This window comes from Rana temporaria, chromosome 7, assembly GCF_905171775.1.
Source record: "Rana temporaria chromosome 7, aRanTem1.1, whole genome shotgun sequence".
Classification (NCBI taxonomy): Eukaryota; Metazoa; Chordata; class Amphibia; order Anura; family Ranidae; genus Rana; species Rana temporaria.
Window position 1 is genome coordinate 131,916,660 of NC_053495.1, and position 21,610 is coordinate 131,938,269.

General features: G+C 37.2%; 1 protein-coding gene across 1 annotated transcript in view; it reads right to left on the reverse strand.

Moving 5' to 3' along the window:
• Window positions 1–21,610, reverse strand: part of DPYD (dihydropyrimidine dehydrogenase) — a 1,498,502-nt gene that overhangs the window by 664,695 nt on the left and 812,197 nt on the right. The window contains exons 12-13 of the mRNA XM_040359980.1: window positions 13,206–13,390; window positions 5,762–5,977 (exon numbers count right to left, since the gene is read on the reverse strand). Of these exons, the coding sequence (XP_040215914.1) occupies window positions 5,762–5,977; window positions 13,206–13,390 (401 nt within the window). The remainder of the gene's footprint in view (window positions 1–5,761; window positions 5,978–13,205; window positions 13,391–21,610) is intronic.

A 21,610-nucleotide genomic window follows, 5' to 3' on the forward strand; every position in this document is an offset into this window, starting at 1 on the left:
CAATTAAAATGTAGTAGATCAAATAATTGTCTCAGTCAGAATAATAGGCATAATATAGGGTCCTTTGCCTCTAGGGCGAGGAAGAGCTGGCCCCGCAGCTGTGACAGGAGAGGGAGAAGCGAGCAAGCAAGATAGCTGATGGACTTCCAGAACCACGCTGGAAAGTATAGGCCTAGGCTGATGTCAGGGGTGGTAACGCGTTTCAGGGAAAGAGAAATTCGCTCCTTCATCAGACTTATGCCCCTGTGTATCAAATCAGCTTTTTTTGCAGCCAGAGGGAAGGGAGGAGAAGAGGGAGATGGACTAAATGGAAGTTCTAATAAATAATCTCTGGTTTATGTGTCACAGAGCCAGCAATGGATCTGAAAGCATATATTGCAAAGCCAGCGGTCTGAATACATTGTTAGATCTAACTATACCAAAGGAGGAAAGGAATTGTTTGCTATTAGCTTAGGTATCAGTGGTAGTGAAAATAAAAGCAGGTATTGATAAAAATAATAATAATAGAAATAACCGTTTATAAAAAAAAAATATACAAAACATATACATAGTATGAAGTGTGTTACTCATGCATATATCTAAGCACATGTTTAAACATTATGCACAATTAAAGGAACAAGACAAATTCAACAATAAGAAAGAAAAGGAAAAAACTGTGCTTAAACCAAAACGTGAAAACAAAAAGCTGCCCCGCACTCAAACAAAGTAAAACAAGAATTTAAGATAAATAGTGCAGCGCTGAATGATCAGGAGTGGTGAACTGATAAATTAACCACAAAAAAATCTATGTAAATGTATTACATAGTGAAACACATGTATGTGCCAATGTGAAAGTCCATATATGATGAACACACAATGTGAACAAGCTTCTTCCAAGAAAACATTGGATGTTGAGTGACCAGTTGTCTAAAGATATCAAGGTTACTTCATACAAAAAAAAGATGAGTTACTCTTACCATGTGAGGTGGACTCATCTGTTATACAACAGTGAGTCAGATGGGCTTAAGGTCTCAGGGACCTGAATCCATGCGGCAGGATCTCGCAAGTTGGACAAGCGATCTAGATGACTTTAATGAAGTGGATTCCCCATACTGCACCCCATAATGTTTTTATGTTTTGCATATGTGATCACTTTATCCTTTTTTTGTGTCAGTTTCTGTATGACGATTTTTATATTAATAAACCTTCAGTGTTTTTTTTTATGTCCTGCACCATTTGGAGTATTCTTTGTTTCCTTTTTTCATCTTTGGAGTCCACACAGTTTTGGCCCATATCTACTCCCTAGCAGAATGACCACTGGCTTTTCATCCCAGCCTTTGGAATCCACTTCATAGAAGTCATCTAGATCGCTTGTCCAACTTGCGAGATCCTGCCCAAAGGTGTTCCATCGGGATGAGGTCAGTCAAGTTCCCCCATCCCAAACTCGCTCATCCATATCTTTATGGACTTTTCTTTGTGCACTGGTCCAAATCATTTGGTGGCGGATTGGATTATGGTGCTCTTCAGGGGTTGGGCTTGGCCCCTTAGTTCCAGTGAAGGAAAATCTTAAGGCATCAGCATACCAAGACATTTTGGACAATTTTATGCTTCCAACTTTGTGGGATTGGCCCTTCCTGTTCCAACATGACTGTGCACCAGTGCACAAAGCAAGGTCCATAAAGACATGGATAAATTAGTTTGGGGTGGAGTAACTTGACTGGCCTGCACAGAGTTCTGACCTCAACCTGATAAAACCCCTTTGGAATGAATTAGAATAGAGATTGCGAGCCAGGCCTTCTCTTCAACAGCAGTGCCTGATCTTACAAATGTGCTTTTGGAAGAATGGTCAAATATTCCCATAGACACACTCCTAAACATTGTGTACAGTCTTCCCAGATGAGTTTAAGCTGCTATAGGTGCAAAGGGGGGGCCAACTCAATATTGAACCTTAGGATTGGGATACCATTAAAGTGCATGTAAAGGCAGGTGTCCCAATACTTTTGGCAATATAGTGTAGATCTTTATTTTACCCATGTGACTAATTTTCAAACATCACTGAATGTAGCTGAAAATACCTGCCACTTTTTTTTTTTAATAAAGATTGTTTCCTGGTGTGTTATCTATGTGAACTGAACCTTATGTATTTAATTTACAGTCAGTACACCATTGTAGATCATGTGAATTGAATTTATAGGAGCTGGAGCTTGGTTAGTTTAGAGGAAAGATTTTATATTAATATGCTTTAATTTATTTTAAAATAATTCCTGCTAATCATTTTTGCAGATTTGTCTTTATAAGTTACATTAATTGATCTTTTTTGTTTGTTTGTGCATGTGCCTTTTGGTATACTATACTATTATCTAAACTGAAGGCTAAGCCTAATCTGCAAGGCTTTACAAAAAAAACAGTTAATGCTCATCAAAATTGACATTTTTTCCCCCTTCCTTTAAAATCTAAATACAGTAGATACAGCAAATAAGGAGTGACAAGCATAGACTTAACTGTTCTTTTAAAATATGCCTTTATCTTAGAATTCATTATTGATTGCCATATCGATCAAAAGTTGCCTGCCAATTGGACATTGCTTAAACTTAATTCAGCAGGTCACAAGCCACATGCATATCGATACACACTTGCAATGTGGTGACAAGGCTGGCTGTAGTCTCTCTTTAATGTCTCTATTGAAAGCATAAGCTGGTGTGTGTCTGAAAAGAGATACAAGGGTTTTGTTTGGTTTCTGCGTGTAGTATCTAATTAGTGACTGGTATTTTCTGACATAATCCAAAGGAATTATAGTGAAGGATATTAAAATTGAAACACGTTATAGGCAAATTAATGCCTATCATGTTTTTCTTCATTAGGATTCTATAGAAAGAAAATCTCATTAGTATGGGACTTGGGAAACCTGAGCTTTTTCAAGTCAATTCTTCTTAGAAGGTTAAACAATGGATTTAAGTCCCTTCCTGGGCTGTAACAATTGATAATTCTAATGTGAAAATTAATATGCAAACTGAAGAATGTGTTTTTTCCAGCAGTGGGTGATTTTTAGTTCTAGTATATTTATGTCAATAATAGGGTCAACAGTTTTATCATATATGGTACCGTTTAGCATACATGGTATGTTTGCTCTATATTCTAATAAGTACTAGAGCTTTGGGGGCAGATCATACCTGAATCACACAGGAATGCGGTCTGCGTTGACTTAGTGAGGTGCTTCTATTTAAAATGTTTATTTGCTGAACACACGCATGTTAAAATCGCTCAAGTTTCTTATAGACAACTCATCGTTCACTAATTGGGACACAGCAGGTATCCAACACAGATGATCTATACATGGCAAACATCCCTAAATCCTTTTAACAACTCCAGAACAAGTATCAAGTGGTAAACAAAGATCTCTACCTCTACATTCGCACTATCCACTGTATATCGTAAATACCCAAGTCAACATCCAATATGCCCCGTCGAGCATGGACATATTACCACTCACCTCTGACATCGAGGAAAGGTACATCACTTTTTTACAATCTACTCCAACAAAAAACTGACTTCATAAAAAACGATGCCATCAGCCGCTGGGAATATGCAACTTCCCAATTGACACAGGCATGTAGAGCAACATAAAAAGCTACACACTGTTCCAAATTATGGGAACTCCTCCTCAGATGGTACTTAAACCCAGATAAACTTTCCCACTTTAAAGGGAGTCCCTTAAACCAATGCTGGAGAGACTGTGGTCCAAAAGGGGACAAACTTCACATATTCTGGGGATGCCCCAAAGTCGATCTTTTCTGGCATGACGTTGCGACCCTAATATACACAATATCTCAAACCCAAATTGCCGTCTCCCCTGTGGGACAAAAAATCCTGACAGGGGTTATAACACTTACACTATACAAAAAAAAAAAAGGTTTTGCTTCAGTTCTTATATTTTTACATGGAAAGACAACTTTCTACTTAAAGAACTGAATTGCCTTTCCACCAATAAGCAGACTTTACTTGAATGTTTTTTTTTATTTTTTACTTTTTCTTAATATTTGAATCCAATTGGTTGCTATGGGGAAACACCTTCAATTCTTAAAGATAAGAATTTAATAAAGTTTCTAGTATGGTGACTAATGAGTTATACCAATCAGACACTTTCCATCATTAGTAAAAGGTATGTCAGTGCTAGCACATTATTCTTAGTTGCCAAAGAGCATGTGGGTTCATTAAAATGCTGACTTGGCAGCAATCACAATCTAATTGACTGTTGAGCCTATGTCAGTGGATGGCTGGGCATTGAAACAAACTTCTGCTATAAACTTATGAATAGAGATTTTGAAGTCGGTCTCGCCAAATTCTATTTACCAGTAATAACAAATGAGAGGTTAATGCAAACATTCTGTAGACACAGGGAAATCAACAGAGGACACAACACATATATATGATATTAGGAGCCATGCAAAAGTCACCATAGATAAGCGAAATACTTGTTTAGGAAGGTTCCAAGAGCAGTGTAATGCCACGTACACATGATCGGTTCATCCAATAAAAACAAACCGATTAATTTTTTCATCAGATATCCAATGAAGCTGACTTTCAACAGTCTTGCCTACACACCATCAGTTAAAAATCCGTTTGTGTCAGAACGCGGTAACGTAAAACACTACGACGTGCTGAGAAAAATTAAGTTCAATGCTTCCGAGAATGCGTTGACTTGATTCTGAGCATGCATGGATTTTTAACCGATGGACTTACCCACAGACGATCGTTTTTTTATATCGGTTTTTTAACCATCAGATCATTTTAAAACAGGTTCTACGCTTTTTCACCGATGGGAAAAAAAACGATGGGGCCCACACACGATCGGTTTGTCCGATAAAAACTGACCGTTTTCATCAGACGAACCGATCCTGTGTACGCGGTATAAGAGAACAAAAGGTAGTACATTGGTGCCTGTAGCCAGCACTGTTTCTTTATAAGCAAGGTTCTACAAAGCACTGAAGAGCTGTACACTATGCCTAAGTTTATTCTTCAACACCATCCACTTTCTGATATAAGCCCACCAAAGTATCGGTACCTTCCATGCATCCACTTACAGAGCAGGTGCTAGTTCCAGTGAAGCCTGATTACAACTTTAAACAGACATGGAACAACTGGCTATACATACATATTTCTGCCAAATACATTAGACAAAATGATAAGAAAAAAAGTTAAATTTTTTTAAAGCATTTACATATTTTTACAGTAGTTATTTGCATCTGGTACATCAAACAAAGGGTTTAATAGGCAGCTTCTAGCTTTATTAGAGTATGCTTCCTTTTATTATAGGCAATGTCTACAAAGTCTTTCATAGTGAGCGTCATTGTTTACCAAGTACTTTTTAACATGTATATATTAATTAAGATTAAGTCCTAATTGTGTCTAAATGTTTTCCAAGCAATCCTTTTGAAATAATTAAAAATATGCATTTTATCTGTTCTATATGCAATTTAATAATTTATGAAATGACTACTGATTAGGATTTACTTCAGCAATACGTATCCCTAAACCTGTCAGTCAGAAGCCCCCTCTCCCGCCTGTGGAACATGTAACATTAATTAAAAGCATGTGTGCTACTAAACCAACAAGGATACAAGTATGAGTAGTAATTAGTCAACAAAGGCAAAAAGCAGTAGAGAAAGTGTGCTATCTACCCCATCTTTAGGAAAGTGCTTTATAAACAAAGATTTTTCGCTAATCTCATGGCAAAAACACCCTGGTTATCTTCATCCTAAAAAAAAAATCGAATGCACCATACCTTTTCCAAAGAAAATGTTTTTGTCAGTGCAAATCCCCATCCGGCTTCAAAGGCTCTGCGGATCATTGGAGCACTCGTAGTGGGTGGTGCACTTGCTAGTCCAAATGGGTTAAGAAACTTAAGTCCAGCCATTTCCACACTGATATCCACTATATCAATTGGTGTATAGAACAAAGGCAACTGTGGCTTATCACCAACTGATGTTCCGTGTAATTCCTATTAAAAAGTTACAACAATAAAAGATAATGTTAATTTTATAATTTGAGATTGTTTAAGTAAAAAATAATAATAATAAAAAAAAACATTAACTTGATCGGTAGGTTAATTGGCCTAACATTTGATGCAATTGCATTAAGTCTGTGAAGTGGACATCTATGTATTTGATAGCTTCATTCACCAGGGATATAATTAATTATCATAATTGACTTTCACCTCACTGGATTATTCACACTAAATAATCTGCACAAATTCATTAGACTATTGAATACTAAATTAACTCTGCCATGTCTTAGAAGAAAATAAAATGTAATATGCAGTTATCTCAGCAACTATGTGAATATTTTTTTTGTTTTTGTTTAACATTACAACTGGTAATTGATAGCAATAGTAAATTGGAAATCATAACAAAATGATTTTTTATTTGTATTTTTTATTTAAAAAAAACCTTACCCCAATACTGAACTTTATGTACTTCATCCTTTGTTATAACTCTGGTATACTAGGCAAGAAATCTAGGTAACAGTAGTAAACCACCACAACAAATAAAAAATAAATCAGGCCCCCTGCAGGTTTAAGTCATAATGTACTAGTACTTGAACTCAGATCTCCAGTGCAGCCCTGTCACAGCTCCCCGAAACTTCCATCTTCATCTGGTCTTCCTTCCAGGTCCATGGGTTTCGGCAGTATGAATGGCTGGGGCGGCAATAATGTCACTACCGCGTATACCGTGTCTTCAGAACGCATGCGCCAGTGACATTACTGGCTGCATTTCGTGTGAATATCTTCTAAACAGGGTAAGTTTAGAAGATATTCACTGTACCTACAGGTAAGCCTTATTATAGTCTTACCTGTGGTTATAAGTTGACTTTACTTTCACTTTAAGAGACTCTGTCACGATGTTCTTAGTAGCTTGGACCCTGCAATGATTTTTTTTTTACAGTGCATATGAGGTTTTGCCTCTTGCAATTATAACACAGAACCAATAAAAGCCTGATTGAGGTTAGAAGATGTTCAAAGCAAGCCAGTTCACATTTCATTTTCTGAAGAAAACTTGATTTTGCATTAGGAAACAACTAAATTTAGCACAATACTGGGAGACAAATTTGGACACTCTGTTTAAAGTAAAGCAGCCACCAGGTAACTAAACATGCCCATAACTCCTCAAAGACACTGCTGTCTTCTGTAAAATTCTAGGGTGTTGGGTAACATTTTAGGCATGATGTCTTTTTTTTATTATTTGTGTTACTCACACTTTTCCTATTCTTTCCCCAGCAAAATGCAGTTATTACCCCAACATACACACATCTTATGTCTGTGTCCAGTTCTGTACTCAAAAGAAAATTGTATAAGACTTCTTTCAATTCAAAATCATAGTGATCACATAGAGATGGTGAACTGAAGGCTCTGACCAATGGCGGATGAAGAAAGCAGACTAGGTTTTACCAATACAAGTGCTTTTAGTGCTGCTCTATCTATACAATGATCATTTTCAAACAATGTCACTAGAATGCCAGTCTTAAAGAATGCCTACACAGTCCCATGCGTAGCTCCAGCACATCACGAGAGATAAAAAAAACTGTGCAGAAATATCTCATAAGTCAGCACATGGGCAGTCGTGGCTGTATCCCCTGTAAAGCTGGGGTTCTAAATCCAACAGTAGATGGATAAATGCCTCCTGCCAGGCTGTCAGAATATTTGAACAGTGCCTGTGTCTGATTGGATACAGTCACCATTCAACTGTCAGCTTTTAAAAGGGCTCTTGCAACAACATTTGATTGAGCAAATGCTGGAAGGGTCATAAACTTTCCGAAATTTAACAGTGCAAGCCAAAATTATGATCTGATGATCTCACCCCTTGTCATTCTGCCTTCTGCTCCTATCAGTCTATGAACTGATTGTTTCCTTGTGCTTTTAATGTCTCACACTCCAGCTCTGCTGTACAGGGACTGCAGGAGGCCAATACTAGGTACAATTAAAGTACTTACAATGCTTGCATTAAAAGGTACATTTAATAATGTGTTAATGAAGTCAGAGTTACATTATTTTGAGTATATTTTATCTGTCTAGAATCCTGCTTTAAAACAGAATATTGTAATCAAAGTGGGAAACCAAATAGCTCTTGACTCTGACCAAGACTGGCAGGGATAACCTTAAAGTGGATGTAAACCCACTCTCATCCTTTCTAAACTACTGCCATAGTGCTGATCTATAAGGATATAGATGCCTCCTGCATGTATCCTTACCCATCTAATGTCTCCCCTCTGTCTGTTATGAGACCTGAAAAGTTGTGATGTCAGACTCTCCGCCCTCCTCTACACTCCCCCTTGTCAACATGCATTTTTTCCTTTGTATTTCTTACACTGAATTCTGCTATGATCACTAACATCCAGTCAAAATCCAGAAAAGTAACCACATGACTTCAGAAAAGGAGTGGGAATTAAAAAATAATGCCTGTCTGAAGCTAGTGTATGAGATATGTAAATAACCTGTCACTCACAGCAAGGGGGCGGAACGGACCAAGGTTTTTCTCTGTAAGTCCGTTTTATTTCACTGAACAATAAAAGAGGATTGCTCAGAGGTGGATTAACTCTGTGTGGCAAGACTGGGCACAGATGATAGGAAATCTTATACTGTACATTGTGACATCAAAATAATAAAACACATTGGGGTTTACATCCACTCTAAGTGTTTAGTTAAGCAATATTTGTATAGTATTAGCAAATGTAATGAGTGAAACTGCACACTACATGAATGGGGCTTGGGTACAGCTCAATATATCATGATCCCCCTCTAGTAACACTATCCTCCTTTCCATTTCTTTGTACTCCTAACCTTTTCTTCATGACTAGAGAAAACTGACAGATGAACACACAAAGTATTAAAATGGCTTCCAAAACTGTTTGCCACTTGCTTTTAGGCCATATGATAACATCTAATCCACTGCTGTGAATTCTAGCACATTAAGTCATTAATAAGCCTATTTGCTATGTTAACTCATGTCTGAAAATCTTTAGATGGACATCTGTTTATGAATGAAAGCAAATGTGTGTCTATTTACACAAATTTCATTTGTCCCTCTGTAGGACAAATGAAATGTGTTGGATTGCATCTTAAAATTGTTGGATGGCATCTTAAAACATAAATTGCCACAAAACTGGAAAGTATTTCCAATGGAAAACAAGCGTGTCTGTTTAGCATTGCATAGTAAATGTAAAAAGCTCTGCATAACAGAAAATAAAAATCTGTCCTGAATTCAGTTTAATCCTTTTCTCACAGTTTGCTATACTATTTACTGGTAGCACTCATATCTGTCTTGGATAATTTAGTGCTTCTACAGTGTTATAAGAGTTCTAGGTAATTTAACGATACCTGTAGTAAAAAATAGGGCCTGCTATTGCGGACATCTTCGCAAAATGGCAGTCCTCTGGTTTTTATGTTAATATAATGCCTTCAATAATGTATATACCTATGACTGAAAACAATATTTAGATTAGTAATTCTGCTTGATTTGTTGTGTGCATGTTTAGTGTTAGTGAACTAAAATGCATTACATACATGACCACCATATAACTAGGATTTTACGGTGGCATATTTCTGCATGGAAATAGTTAAATAGCTACCTATTTATGTAGCAGGGAGGTGACACGGGTTGCCAGACAGATTTACTGTTTTTTAAAAGGTATAATCAGAAGAAAAAATATAGCACACTAATGCTAGAATTTAAAGGAGCAAGAGGAGCAAAATATTATACAAAGTACACTGAAGCAAGACTTTGCTATAGTTTATCTGAAGGTTTCCAGGTACATTTTACACCAGCCTCAGCTTTGTTTTGATGCCATTGCCAGTGAATGTTGCCACGTCACCTGTGTCTCCATTATGCCATCTTAGCCATGTCTAAAGCCCGGTACACACGATCAGTCCATCCGATGAGAACGGTCTGATAGACCGTTTTCATCGGTTAACCAATGAAGCTGACTGATGGTCAGTCATGCCTACACACCATCGGTTAAAAAAACGATCGTGTCAGAACGCAGTGACGTAAAACACAACAACCTGCTGAAAAAAATGAAGTTCAATGCTTCCAAGCATGCGTCGACTTGATTCTGAGCATGCGTGGATTTTTAACCGATGGACGTGCCTACATACAATCGTTTTTTTTTTTCTATCGGTTAGGTATCCATCGGTTAAATTTAAAACAAGATTGCTTTTTTTTTAACCTATGTATAAAAAACCGATGGGGCCCACACACGATCGGTTTGGTCCTATGAAAACGGTCCATCAGATCGTTCTCATCGGTTTGATCAATCGTGTGTACGCGGCATAAGGCAGCCCATAAACGATTCATTTCTTTTCCCATTCAACCAGCAGGTACATTCTCCCATCCACACAGCAGTGGATTTGATGTTATCATCTAATCCTCCCCACTGAGTTATTTTATTCTGTGGAGCTGATTGATCAGGGAAAATATGACAGGCCCATTGAACAGAAGTCGATCAGAAGACCAACTTCTATACAACCTCTCTTTCCATACATGGATCGAAATTGATTCTATCCCTGCTGAACCGACTGAATTTAGATTCATGTATTGCCAACTTAAATAAGGCCTTGAACATAAATAGATGACGGAAGCCAGTGTCTTAGTCATATTGATTAAACGCCTAAAGTCAGACATACATGAATTGAAATTTTTGGCTGTTTGAGGAGGGACCAGACAAATTTGGATCTGTATAACCACTCTTTTGAAAAATTTCCACTCGACCAGTGCCACCAGCATTGCTAATCAGTGTATTCTGACAGGCTCCCCACTGTCAGCATACAATTGATCAGCGGAGAGGATTCCACCATCCACCTTACATCTTACATCTGTGGATGGACAATCAAGTTTTTTTTTTTTAATCCGTTGGTCAAAAAAAAAAGGAAAATTATTAATTATGGGCTGCCTAAATAGTGTTAGAGATGTTCTTCAGTGTCTACTCTCAAAACTTCTTATATTTTATTTATGCATTGGAGAGACGTTATATAAATTCTGTGGTGATATTTAGACATGTGCACAGCAAAAATGTTTGTTTATTTCTGTTTCGTTTCTGTTTGTTTATCGTATTCGTACTCTTTAGTATTTTCGTAACACTTTTTTTTCCGTTTCCATTTTTTTCTGTTCGTTTATTTTTCGTTGAATCGAGATTAGTATTTTCGTTATATTTTGTATTCTGCCGCGTTCGTATTTTTAAAATGATTTTATTCGTTCCTTCATTTTTACGTTGGTTTAATTTTCGTTGTTTTGCTATTCGTATTTACATTATATTTTCCATAATGCCGCGTTCATATTTTCGTAAGAAATATATCTTCGTTGCTTTATGATCATTCATATTTTCATGTCTAATTTCCTTTGATTGTAAAAACGTACTTTTGTATATTTTATTGCATTCGTAATTCTATTAGAATACATTTTACGTTTATTTGACACACTACTCGTCGTATTTTTGTAATTCCTACTTTACTGTGATTAACTTGACTGTCTTAGTTAGCACCCTGTCTAGAATGAAGTCTGACGTAAGTAAGTTTGCATTTTCGTTCATTTTGTTTTTCGTAATTTTTTTTTTTTTGGGTTCGGTATTTTCGTTGTTTCTATGTTTTCGTTTCTTTCTTCTTTCGTATCTTCGTTGTTTTCCATATTCGTTATTTTGAAAATATCGTTATTCATGATTAATTGCGCTAAACCGTTTGTTCATTCGTATGTTAACGAATCAACTAAAATAACGTAAATTGACGGAAAACGTATTCGTAACTAAAAAAATTGCACATGTCTAGTGATATTCAAAAGCTTTCATCACACCTTAATATCAAGGATATCCTTATTGTGCCACCATAGTGATTATCCTCTAACCATTAATTGAACGGTGATGCATTTGTTTAATATTTTTTTATGGAAGAAGAAGAACAACGAATCTCTGAAAAAGACAATCAATTATTCCACTTTTCCAAAATGTTTCCAGAGCTGTAGATATTCTTTGAACTAGATAGACTTGAGTCTTTTTTAACCTGACATTGTAACTATGTAAATGATCTGAAAATCATCAAATCTGATGATGACCTGACAGCAGGGCCAAAAAACAAATAAGTCTCAACCTCAGCTGAGATAAGTCTCAGTTAATACTGTTTTGGAGGGCATATTTTGATTGATTTACTATAGGGAAATAGTGTGTTAACTTTGCAAGGGAAGCACATTGCAAAGAAATCCCCCCCCCCAAGCTTACAGCATGCAAGGAAATCCCAGTTTGTAAAGAATACATACAATCATGTGCAAGTAAAGAAAAAAAAACATCCCCCTTGTGACAAGCTATTGGTGGGAGAGATGAAACATGATTGGAGAGGCGAGGGTATATCTTCATTGGGTACCAGTCCAGACTCGTATGAGCTTGGAGCAGAGCATAATTCATATTGATAATATGCTGGTTTTCTTTCTTTTTTTTTGTTATTAAGAAATTTTGTATTCTGGTACATAACTAATGCATTATTTGCGGTCAGTATACCTGCTGAGTTTTACTTTTTACTGTTTTTTTTTTTTTCAATTAAAATTATTGGGGGAAAAAAAACACATATTTTCTTGCACATGCGTCAGCAGAACTTTCCCTCACTCACTAAGCTCTGGGGAGAAATCCATTGGAAAGTGCAACTTTCCTTGCAATGTGAACAGTGTATTTGCAAAGCAAATCAATCTCATTGTCAGAGATTACCACAGGTACCACAGAAAAAGCTATAATTCTATAGAGTTACATCAAGCGATAACATTTATAACATTTATAATGCACACTGTAATATGTACAGTATGTATCTTGTATACTCTTTAGCATGAGCATGTTTTTACATTGTTTAACATAATGTCAACTCTTGTTTTTATTTTAGTAAATGCTAACCATAAATAATAATAATATGGTGTTTATGTGTGGCATTTACGCATCTCTAATCTGTAGATTGCACTTCTTGCAAAAGGACATTGAAACCAACAAAGATATCAGCATTTATTTGTATCTCCAATAAAGCACATTGTGGAACATCAGTTTTTTTCTTGGCAAACAATAGTGTACAAGTGAGATTAGGTATGGGTGGCAATTCAATCTAAAAAAGGTAAAAATTTGATAAATGGGCCTAAGTAAATATTTTTAAAATCTGCATTGCAAAAAAAATTGTCCTTTACCTGAACAGGGAATTAAAAAGATTGACATACCTGTATATATTTGTGAATGTACCAAGATGCTTGTTTTCCATCGTTTACTGATTCAACAGTTGTATTTGCCAAGCCTCCAATATCCCCTCCAGCAAATACACCAGGCTCGCTGGTTTGCATTGTCTCTGAGTTAATATCAGGTAAACCCCATCTGTTAAACTTGATTGGTTTCATAGCTTCAACAACTGAAAAATATGATAGAAAAATTATAAAAAATTTAATGCGTAAAAAAAAAAAATACTTAAATGTTTTGGCAAACAGCAGGTGGCTGGCTGTGTTTGTCATGATTAGAAGACCATAGCTGGTTGGATTGGGTGGCCCAAACTACTACAGTATCAGACTGCTGCTTATAATGACAAGTTTTCCTGGGAGTAGGTAATGAAGCTATAACTGGCTATAATGATGTGTCCGTTCTATACCTTGTCATTGAATTTGTGGCATGTTTCTGCTACTAAAATGTGTAATTATTTTTAATAAAAAAACGTTTATTTTAAAGTGAATGATTATTATTGCTTAATTATTTTTTTCTTAATTATGGTCAGTGCTTATAATATCCAATGGTTTCTTATTTGTTGAGATGGTGGCACTCTCAGCCTTATCCTGCACAAAATAATTATATCTTGTGATACAAAAATGTTCCGTAGAGAGACTTATTGACACTGGGGTTGGTTAAATCCATAGGAAACCCTTTAGACCAGGGGTAGGCAACCTTGGCACCCCAGCTGTGGTGAAACTACGAATCCCTTCATGCCTCTGCCTCTAGAAGTCATGCCTGTGATTGTCAGGGTCTTGTAATGTCTCATGGGACTTGTAGTTTCACCACAGCTAGAGGGCTGATGTTGCCTACCCATGCTTTAGACACACACAACAGTTGCCGCTATATGCACCATTCACAATATCATCTGTAACAATTCTAACTTGTATTAAACATCTGTAATACACAGTGTCACACCAGACAGGAATATGACAGTGGTTAAAAAATGTTAGTGCTCCTAAAAAAAGGGGGGTATCCTTTAACACTGAACTACTGGCATTATATTTACCTCATCTCTAGCTGTTTGAGGTGCACAAGGGGTCCCTCGCCAGCATTGGCATCTTTTCCTTGGGCGCCAGTCTTTAGGCACACAGTGGTTGCGTTGGCAATGAAGGCTGAGCCGTGCCTTCAACACTCAGTTTACATGCTGACGAAGACTGCGAGCAGTCAGGTGGGTGTATTTTATTAAGGAATAGACATTGCATGCCTCTTCTACAATAAATTGAATGCCTGCTTGCATGTTTTTGCAAAAATGCCTTCAATTCCACTTTAAGTTTTGGTTTAGGGCATTAGAGATAATGCTTAATGACTTCAAGTCAACTATTTGAAGAAAATAATATTACAAAAAACAGACAACAGGCAACAATAAAATGAATGTGGTTCCAGAGTCCAATTCAATGCAGTATATGTGCAACCTGATGTTTCAGAATACTTTAGAATGACTTTAGTGCAATCTGGTTTTATTAGAATTATATGATATACAGAAGAACAATGTACATAATTCAAGAAACAACATTTGAAAGATGGCTAATTACACTGAGAGTCAAAAGCAAATGTAGAGTGTAAAAAATATAATTTAGTTGCAAAATAGAGAGCTACCTATCAAGCTGTCATTGCAAAAGCTTTTTGTGGCCTTGGAGGAGGGAGTTTACTGAAATGACATGACAAATCAAAGGGCATGAGAGGTGGGATGAGTTTAATGGTAATCAGCAGACTCTCTTTCAGCTATAGTTTTCCAAACTTTAGCAATATTTCCTTATGATCATATGCTACAATATAATAACCCATATTTATTGTCCAGCATAAAATTATTATTTGAATAAGACCACACATGATATACATTTAAAGTGGAGTTCCACCCAAAAATTGAACTTTCGCTTTTGGGGGGGGATGGATATCCTCTTTTTAGGAGGAAATCAGCTCTCACTTCCTCCCGGGGATCTGAGGCCCCTGGAAGGAAGTTCACCTTTCCCCCCTCCCTCCGGGCAATCTTCTAGGACCTGTCTATCACAGCACACAGCCCAGCTCGCACATGCGCAATGTGAAGCCACAGCCGGATGCCCACAGTAAGAATGCCGGCACCACGGAGAGGAGCGGGGCTTTGTTAGTCTGCATTGTTAGACCATGGGACAGGTGAGTGTCTGATTATTAAAAGTCAGCAGCTACACTTTTTGTAGCTGCTGACTTTTATATGGGTGGAACTGCTTTAATATGTGCCTCCCCAATAAGTAGTAATGTGCCCCATCTGCCTTCTGCACCTCACAAGACAGGGGTTCATGTTATCTATGTAACCAGTCTTTTATGATACATTTGGATCTAATCTCAATATTAATGTGGCTTTATCAATCCAGAATTGATAAAGACATACATATTGACTGGATTTTGAGACCTGCTATTTAACTCAGACAGGAATATGGATGGGGATTCTGGCCTCTGCTTATAGATCTTATAGATCCCGCTGACTCTGAAACGCGTGCCCGGTGGGCGCGATCACCGCCGGGCACCCGCGATCGCTCGTTACAGAGCGAGAACCGGGAGCTATGTGTGTAAAATGCCTGATTGTCTGTTCATACAATGTATGAACAGCGATCAGTCATTTCCCCAAGTCAGTCCACTCCCCCTTCAGTTAGAACACACCCAGGGAACATACTTAACCCCTTCCTCGCCCCCTAGTGTTAACCCCTTCCCTGCCAGTGGCATTTTTATAGCAATCAATGCATTTTTATAGCACGGATCGCTATAAAAATGCCAATGGTCCCAAAAATGTATCAAAAGTGTCCGAATTGTCCGCCATAATGTCGCAGTACCGATAAAAATCGCTGATCGCCGCAATTACTAGTAAAAAAAAATATTAATAAAAATGCCATAAAACTATCCCCTATTTTGTAAACACTATAACTTTTGCGCAAACCAATCAATAAACGCTTATTGTTATTTTTTTTTTACGAAAAAATATGTAGAAGAATACGTATCGGCCTAAACTGAGGAAAAAAATATGTTTTTTATATATTTTTGGGGGATTTTTATTATAGCAAAAAGTAAAAAATATATATTTTTTCAAAATTGTCGCTCTATTTTTGTTTATAGCGCAAAAACTAAAAACCGCAGAGGTGATCAAATACCACCAAAATAAAGCTCTATTTGTGGGAAAAAAAGGACGCTAATTTTGTTTGGGAGCCAATTCGCACGACCACACAATTGTCAGTTAAAGCGACACAGTGCCAAATCGCAAAAAGTGGCCTGGTCTTTGACCAGCAATATGGTCCGGGGCTGAAGTGGTTAAAAGGTATCCATTTTTATTGACACTGATTTAATAATATTTTGCTTGCCAGATATCCATAAATGACATCCAATTAGCCACTGAAAAAACATCAGACCAAGGAATGTTTGAAAACATCTAGTAGATAGCCAACAGTTCGATCCACTTTCAAACTGTCTGCTGAAAAGGATGTATAATTACTTGATCGTGTCCTGGGTTGAAAGGGAATCAGAGAAACAATATACTTTAAAAAAAATGTTCCTGCCTGAGCCTGCAAATTTCAAACCAACAAGGCTGCCCTGTCTTTCTTACTCAGTTTTTGAGTTCCTCAGACCTCTTTATCTTTACATTTGTATTTTCATATCCAGATAAAGATGTAGGCTCTTGCCCATATTTACTTGTCTACACTTATCTGCTTTGCTTAAAAAAATGCTGCTATTCACAAAGCTCAAATTAACATGAGGCAGGCACATTTGCGTATGTGATAATATGAAAAAGTGCACGATAAAAATAGCTATATATATTTTCCCTGTTCAGCAATTTTCAGTAACTATAAATCGTAAAATAATTATGTGCATAGTCCAACTCTTTTTGGAAACAGAAATACCTAGCATCTGTACAGTTAAAGGAAAGTTTCCATAAAAAAAAAAAAAAAGCATGGTGGATAATTTTGACTTTTTATTATTCAAATACGTTTTAAAGATGTCATACTGACCTCATTGCTTTAATATTTAACTCACTAACCCAGGATAAGTATGCAGATAAGGTGTCCTGACTTTAAGAGTAAGAGAAAAGTCAGGACACCTTATCTGCATACTTATACTGGGTTAGTGAGTTAAATATTAAAGCAATGAGGTCAGTATGACATCTTCAAAACAAGTATTTGAATAATACTTTAATACTTGTTTTAAAGATGTCATAATGACCTCATTGCTTTAACCTCCCTGGCGGTATGATTCTTTCAGAAAAAACATGCTGAAAGCGGTACCATTATTTGCAAGGAAATTTGGCGTTTTATATTGTAGGTCTGTAATTTTTAGAAATAACTCACTTAAATCTGACCAAACCAGAGTTTAATAGGCATCCCGGGTATGACATTTTTTTTAAAACAAAATTATAAATTATAATATAATAAATAATTATAAATAATTATAACAAATAATAATATAATTATAATAACAATTATTCAATAATGTAATCAAATCAAAATCACAGAAATTTGCTCAGTTGCAGAATTGTTGCTGTCATTATTTTTTTTCTTTTTATGACGAATTTCCCCACAAATCGCTATCGCACAATTCTGCAAGTGATTATAATTTATTATCGCTGTTTTCTAGCTGATCTAAAACTATTTTTGACATAAAGGGACACTTTTGGTTGCTATGGACAATCTACAGTTTGCAGGGAGAAAGAAACGTTTTTATTATATAAAATGACATGCATGACACAGGACAGACCACTAGGGACAAGGGGGGTGTGTTTTTTTTACATACAGTACTGTAATCTATAAGATTACAGTATACTGTATGTAAAGTGTTTGTTTACTTTTTTGAATTTGGCGCCGTTCTCCGTCCCCGTGCGTCGTAACGTCGCAGGGAACGGAGATCGGCATCACACAGAGGCACTGTGTGAATCGAGCGAGGTCCCGCTCGCTCACACAGCGCGGTGGCATCGCTGGATCCAGGGACAAAGTAAGTAAACACTCCCTGTGGATCTAGCGAGGCAAGCCTGAGTCTGACTCGGGGTTACCGCTCGCAGCAGGAAAATCTAACCCTGAGTCAGACTCGGGAACACCGCCAGGCAGGTTAATATTTAACTCACTAACTCAGGATAAGTATGCAGATAGGGTGTCCTGACTTTTCTCTTACGTTCCTGATATACCCAAGGCACTGAAGCAAGTGGGTCAGCATATTAGCCAGACAACTAGACATTCAAAAGGAGGTCAGCTATGGCTGTCCCAATATTCCTATCAGGAAAGGTTTACTTTATAGGGGAGCAATCCTCAGTTCCTTTTTTGTTTAAAGAAAGGCATGTTCAGCAGTTCTTTAGAGGTTCTTGCTTTTTTGTTCAATCCAGCAAAGATTTGATCTGGAAGTATGTATATTCAAAAATATTCTGGGGATGTTGAATTCAAGACACCTTAAAATAGTTTTGTCTGTTATGAGACAGTTCATCTAAATTAGCAAATTCAGTGACGTTTTTGGGAACCACAGAAGCAATGTACATATTAAGATTTCATTCACATGGAACAGTACGCACTTTGTATCTATACAAATATCCACACTACACCATATACAGGTATAATACATTGTAAAATCACCAATATATTGGAAATATTTTGTTCTTTGCAAACAGTATCAATACTGCCCCAAAGGACACATATCATCCATCCACGCCATTCAAATGGTGGCTTTCTATGGATTGTTCCAAATCAAACAGTGTTTAAGTACAGTCATGCTAAAAAGTAAGAACACCCCATGAAAACTGCTAACTGTTTCAACATATTTGAACACGCAATAAGCAGATCTATACAAATTTGTTGGAAGCTGGCTATACTCCAAAGAGGTCAATATGGAGCAATACAGAATACTGGACATATGAATTGCATTCTCTTTTTGTTTATGGCTAGAATTGTGACTGAAGTGTGAGGGAGGCTGAATGTGGCTGTCAACTACACTGTCACCATCAGTGAAAGACATATATTTTAAAACAACTCACAATAACAGCACAATAACCAACCCCCGGACCACAGTGACAATCTGCACATATGATAACTATCTAGGTGATCAAACAGCCACACAGGAATTACTTCTGGATGTTTGGTGGCTGTACCAGTTTTTTAATAGACTGCATTTTGCTGTATAATGCATTTCCTTATTGTGACTGGAGGGAGGTTGATTAAAGCTTCTACTTGCAATACTGCCCCATGAGAATGAACATGTCTTTCAGGATAATCTATGATAGCAGCTAGTTCTACTTCTCTTGACCACAGGGACATGTACAACGCTTTAGTAACTACTTATTTACAATGCAATCAGAATATTGTGAACGCATGGTGGATCCTTTAATGTTTATGTTCATGGTAGTGAGCCATTAAAGAACCTATTGCAATACATAATTGATCAAACTATTGCTTACATTGACTCAATAACAATGCCCATATTGGGAATGCTTCCCTATTTAATTAGGCTCCAATTACAGCCTGGAAACATATAAAGATATTTTAGACCACTTGTGGGTCATATTTTGTGCAATATATTCTTTACAAATCAAGCGCATTTGCCATGTTTTCAAATTTTGATATATTAATATTTCTTTAGAATACAGATTTTGTAACAATATCTGTCAGGAGAAGTCTGAATTATTGGATATGCAGCATTTCAGTATATAATATTATATAGGAAGTAGGTAGAGCAAGTAATCCATATATTATTCTTTAATGCATGCTTTTTGTGGAAAGCTCTCCTTCCTATGGTGGATGTAGATTTAAAGAAGTAAAAACAAAAAGTAGTATAGGACCTAGAGGATGCATTTTGTGTGAGCTTTGGTCAAAAATCTCCATTCAGACAGTGACTACAGGTTAAAGCGGATGTGCCACGGGAAAAATATATTAAAAGCCAGCAGCTACAAATACTGCAGCTGCTGACTTTTAATATAAGGACCTTACCTGTCCTGGAGTCCAGCGGTGATCGCAGCAGATGACGAGCCGATCGCTCGTCACCCTGCTGCTCCCCCCTCCATCCTCGGTGAGGGAACCAGGAAGTGAAGCGCTCCGGCTTCACTGCCCGGTTCCCTACGGCGCATGCGCGAGTCGCGCTGCGCCCGCCGATTGGCTCCCGCTGTGTGCTGGGAGCCGAGTGTTCCCAGCATACAACGGGGGGACGGACGGGAAGGAAGGAAAAAACCCGTCCTTTGCCCGTATCGTAGGGCCGGAAGTGGGTGCAGATGCCTGTCTGTAGACAGGTATCTGCACCCCCCTCCCCCCTGAAAGGTGTCAAATGTGACACCGGAGGGGGGGAGGGTTCCGATCAGCGGGACTCCACTTTAGAGTGGAGATCCGCTTTAAGTTGAAATATTTGAACACGTTATACATACAATTGTCATGGTGTATTCTTACTCCTAATCTAAATTAATGTCAGTGATACTTTTTTGAAACTATTTACAAAAATACAAATAAGTAAATGGCAGAGAGATACCATATCAGTATTGATAAATATTTCAGGTCTGTGTAATAAACCATTGATAAAATGCATAAAACAGCCAACAACTTACCGTAATAATAAAAGAAGAAAATATAGTCTCTCCACCAGAAAAGAGAAGAGATAAGAGGGGGAGAGGGGAAAGGGGAGGAATAAAGGAAGACTGGTAGGGAGTAGCAGGCATAGTGGAAAGAGAGAGGGGACATAGGACAAGAACAAAGAAGAACAAGAGCAGTCCCAATAATACTGCTGATTAGTAAGGGTGAGGATCCACCAAAATTATATAGTAGGAAGTTATCAAACCTTCATTGTACATCTGGTGTTAGATAGCCATACAGACCATTTTTTTCTTAAATGTCATAACTTTTAAGCCTGTGATTGATAGTAATTTCTCTATCTCACATTGGTGGTTAAGAGTAGTAACAGTGTCAATGACAGATGGTGATTGTGATGAGTTCCACCATCTACTAATTGTAAGCTTTGCTGACAATAATAAATTAATAAGCACTATGCTAACATTGCGGGGAAGTGCATAAATACCTAAATGGAGGATGGCTAGAGAAGGGTCCGTAGCTAGAGGATACTCTACAATGTCAAATACTATAGAGAACATTTAGTTCCAAAATTATCTTGTGTTTTTCACATCCATAGAATATGATATAGAGAACCAATTTCCTTAAAATTCCTCCCGCAAATGGCCCTTTGAGATGGATAGAACTCAGATTTTATACAGTGCGAGATACAAACAATGGATGTTTTTTTTTCCGAAATAGGTCCCAATTATTTACACAGTTGGATGAGTATGTAATAGCAATGTTGAAATACAAGAAGGAGTTACTGTGCAGACACCACAATTGACAATTATTGTGTAAAATTATGAGAATACTAAAGTGCTGCACAAAAATGAGTGCCA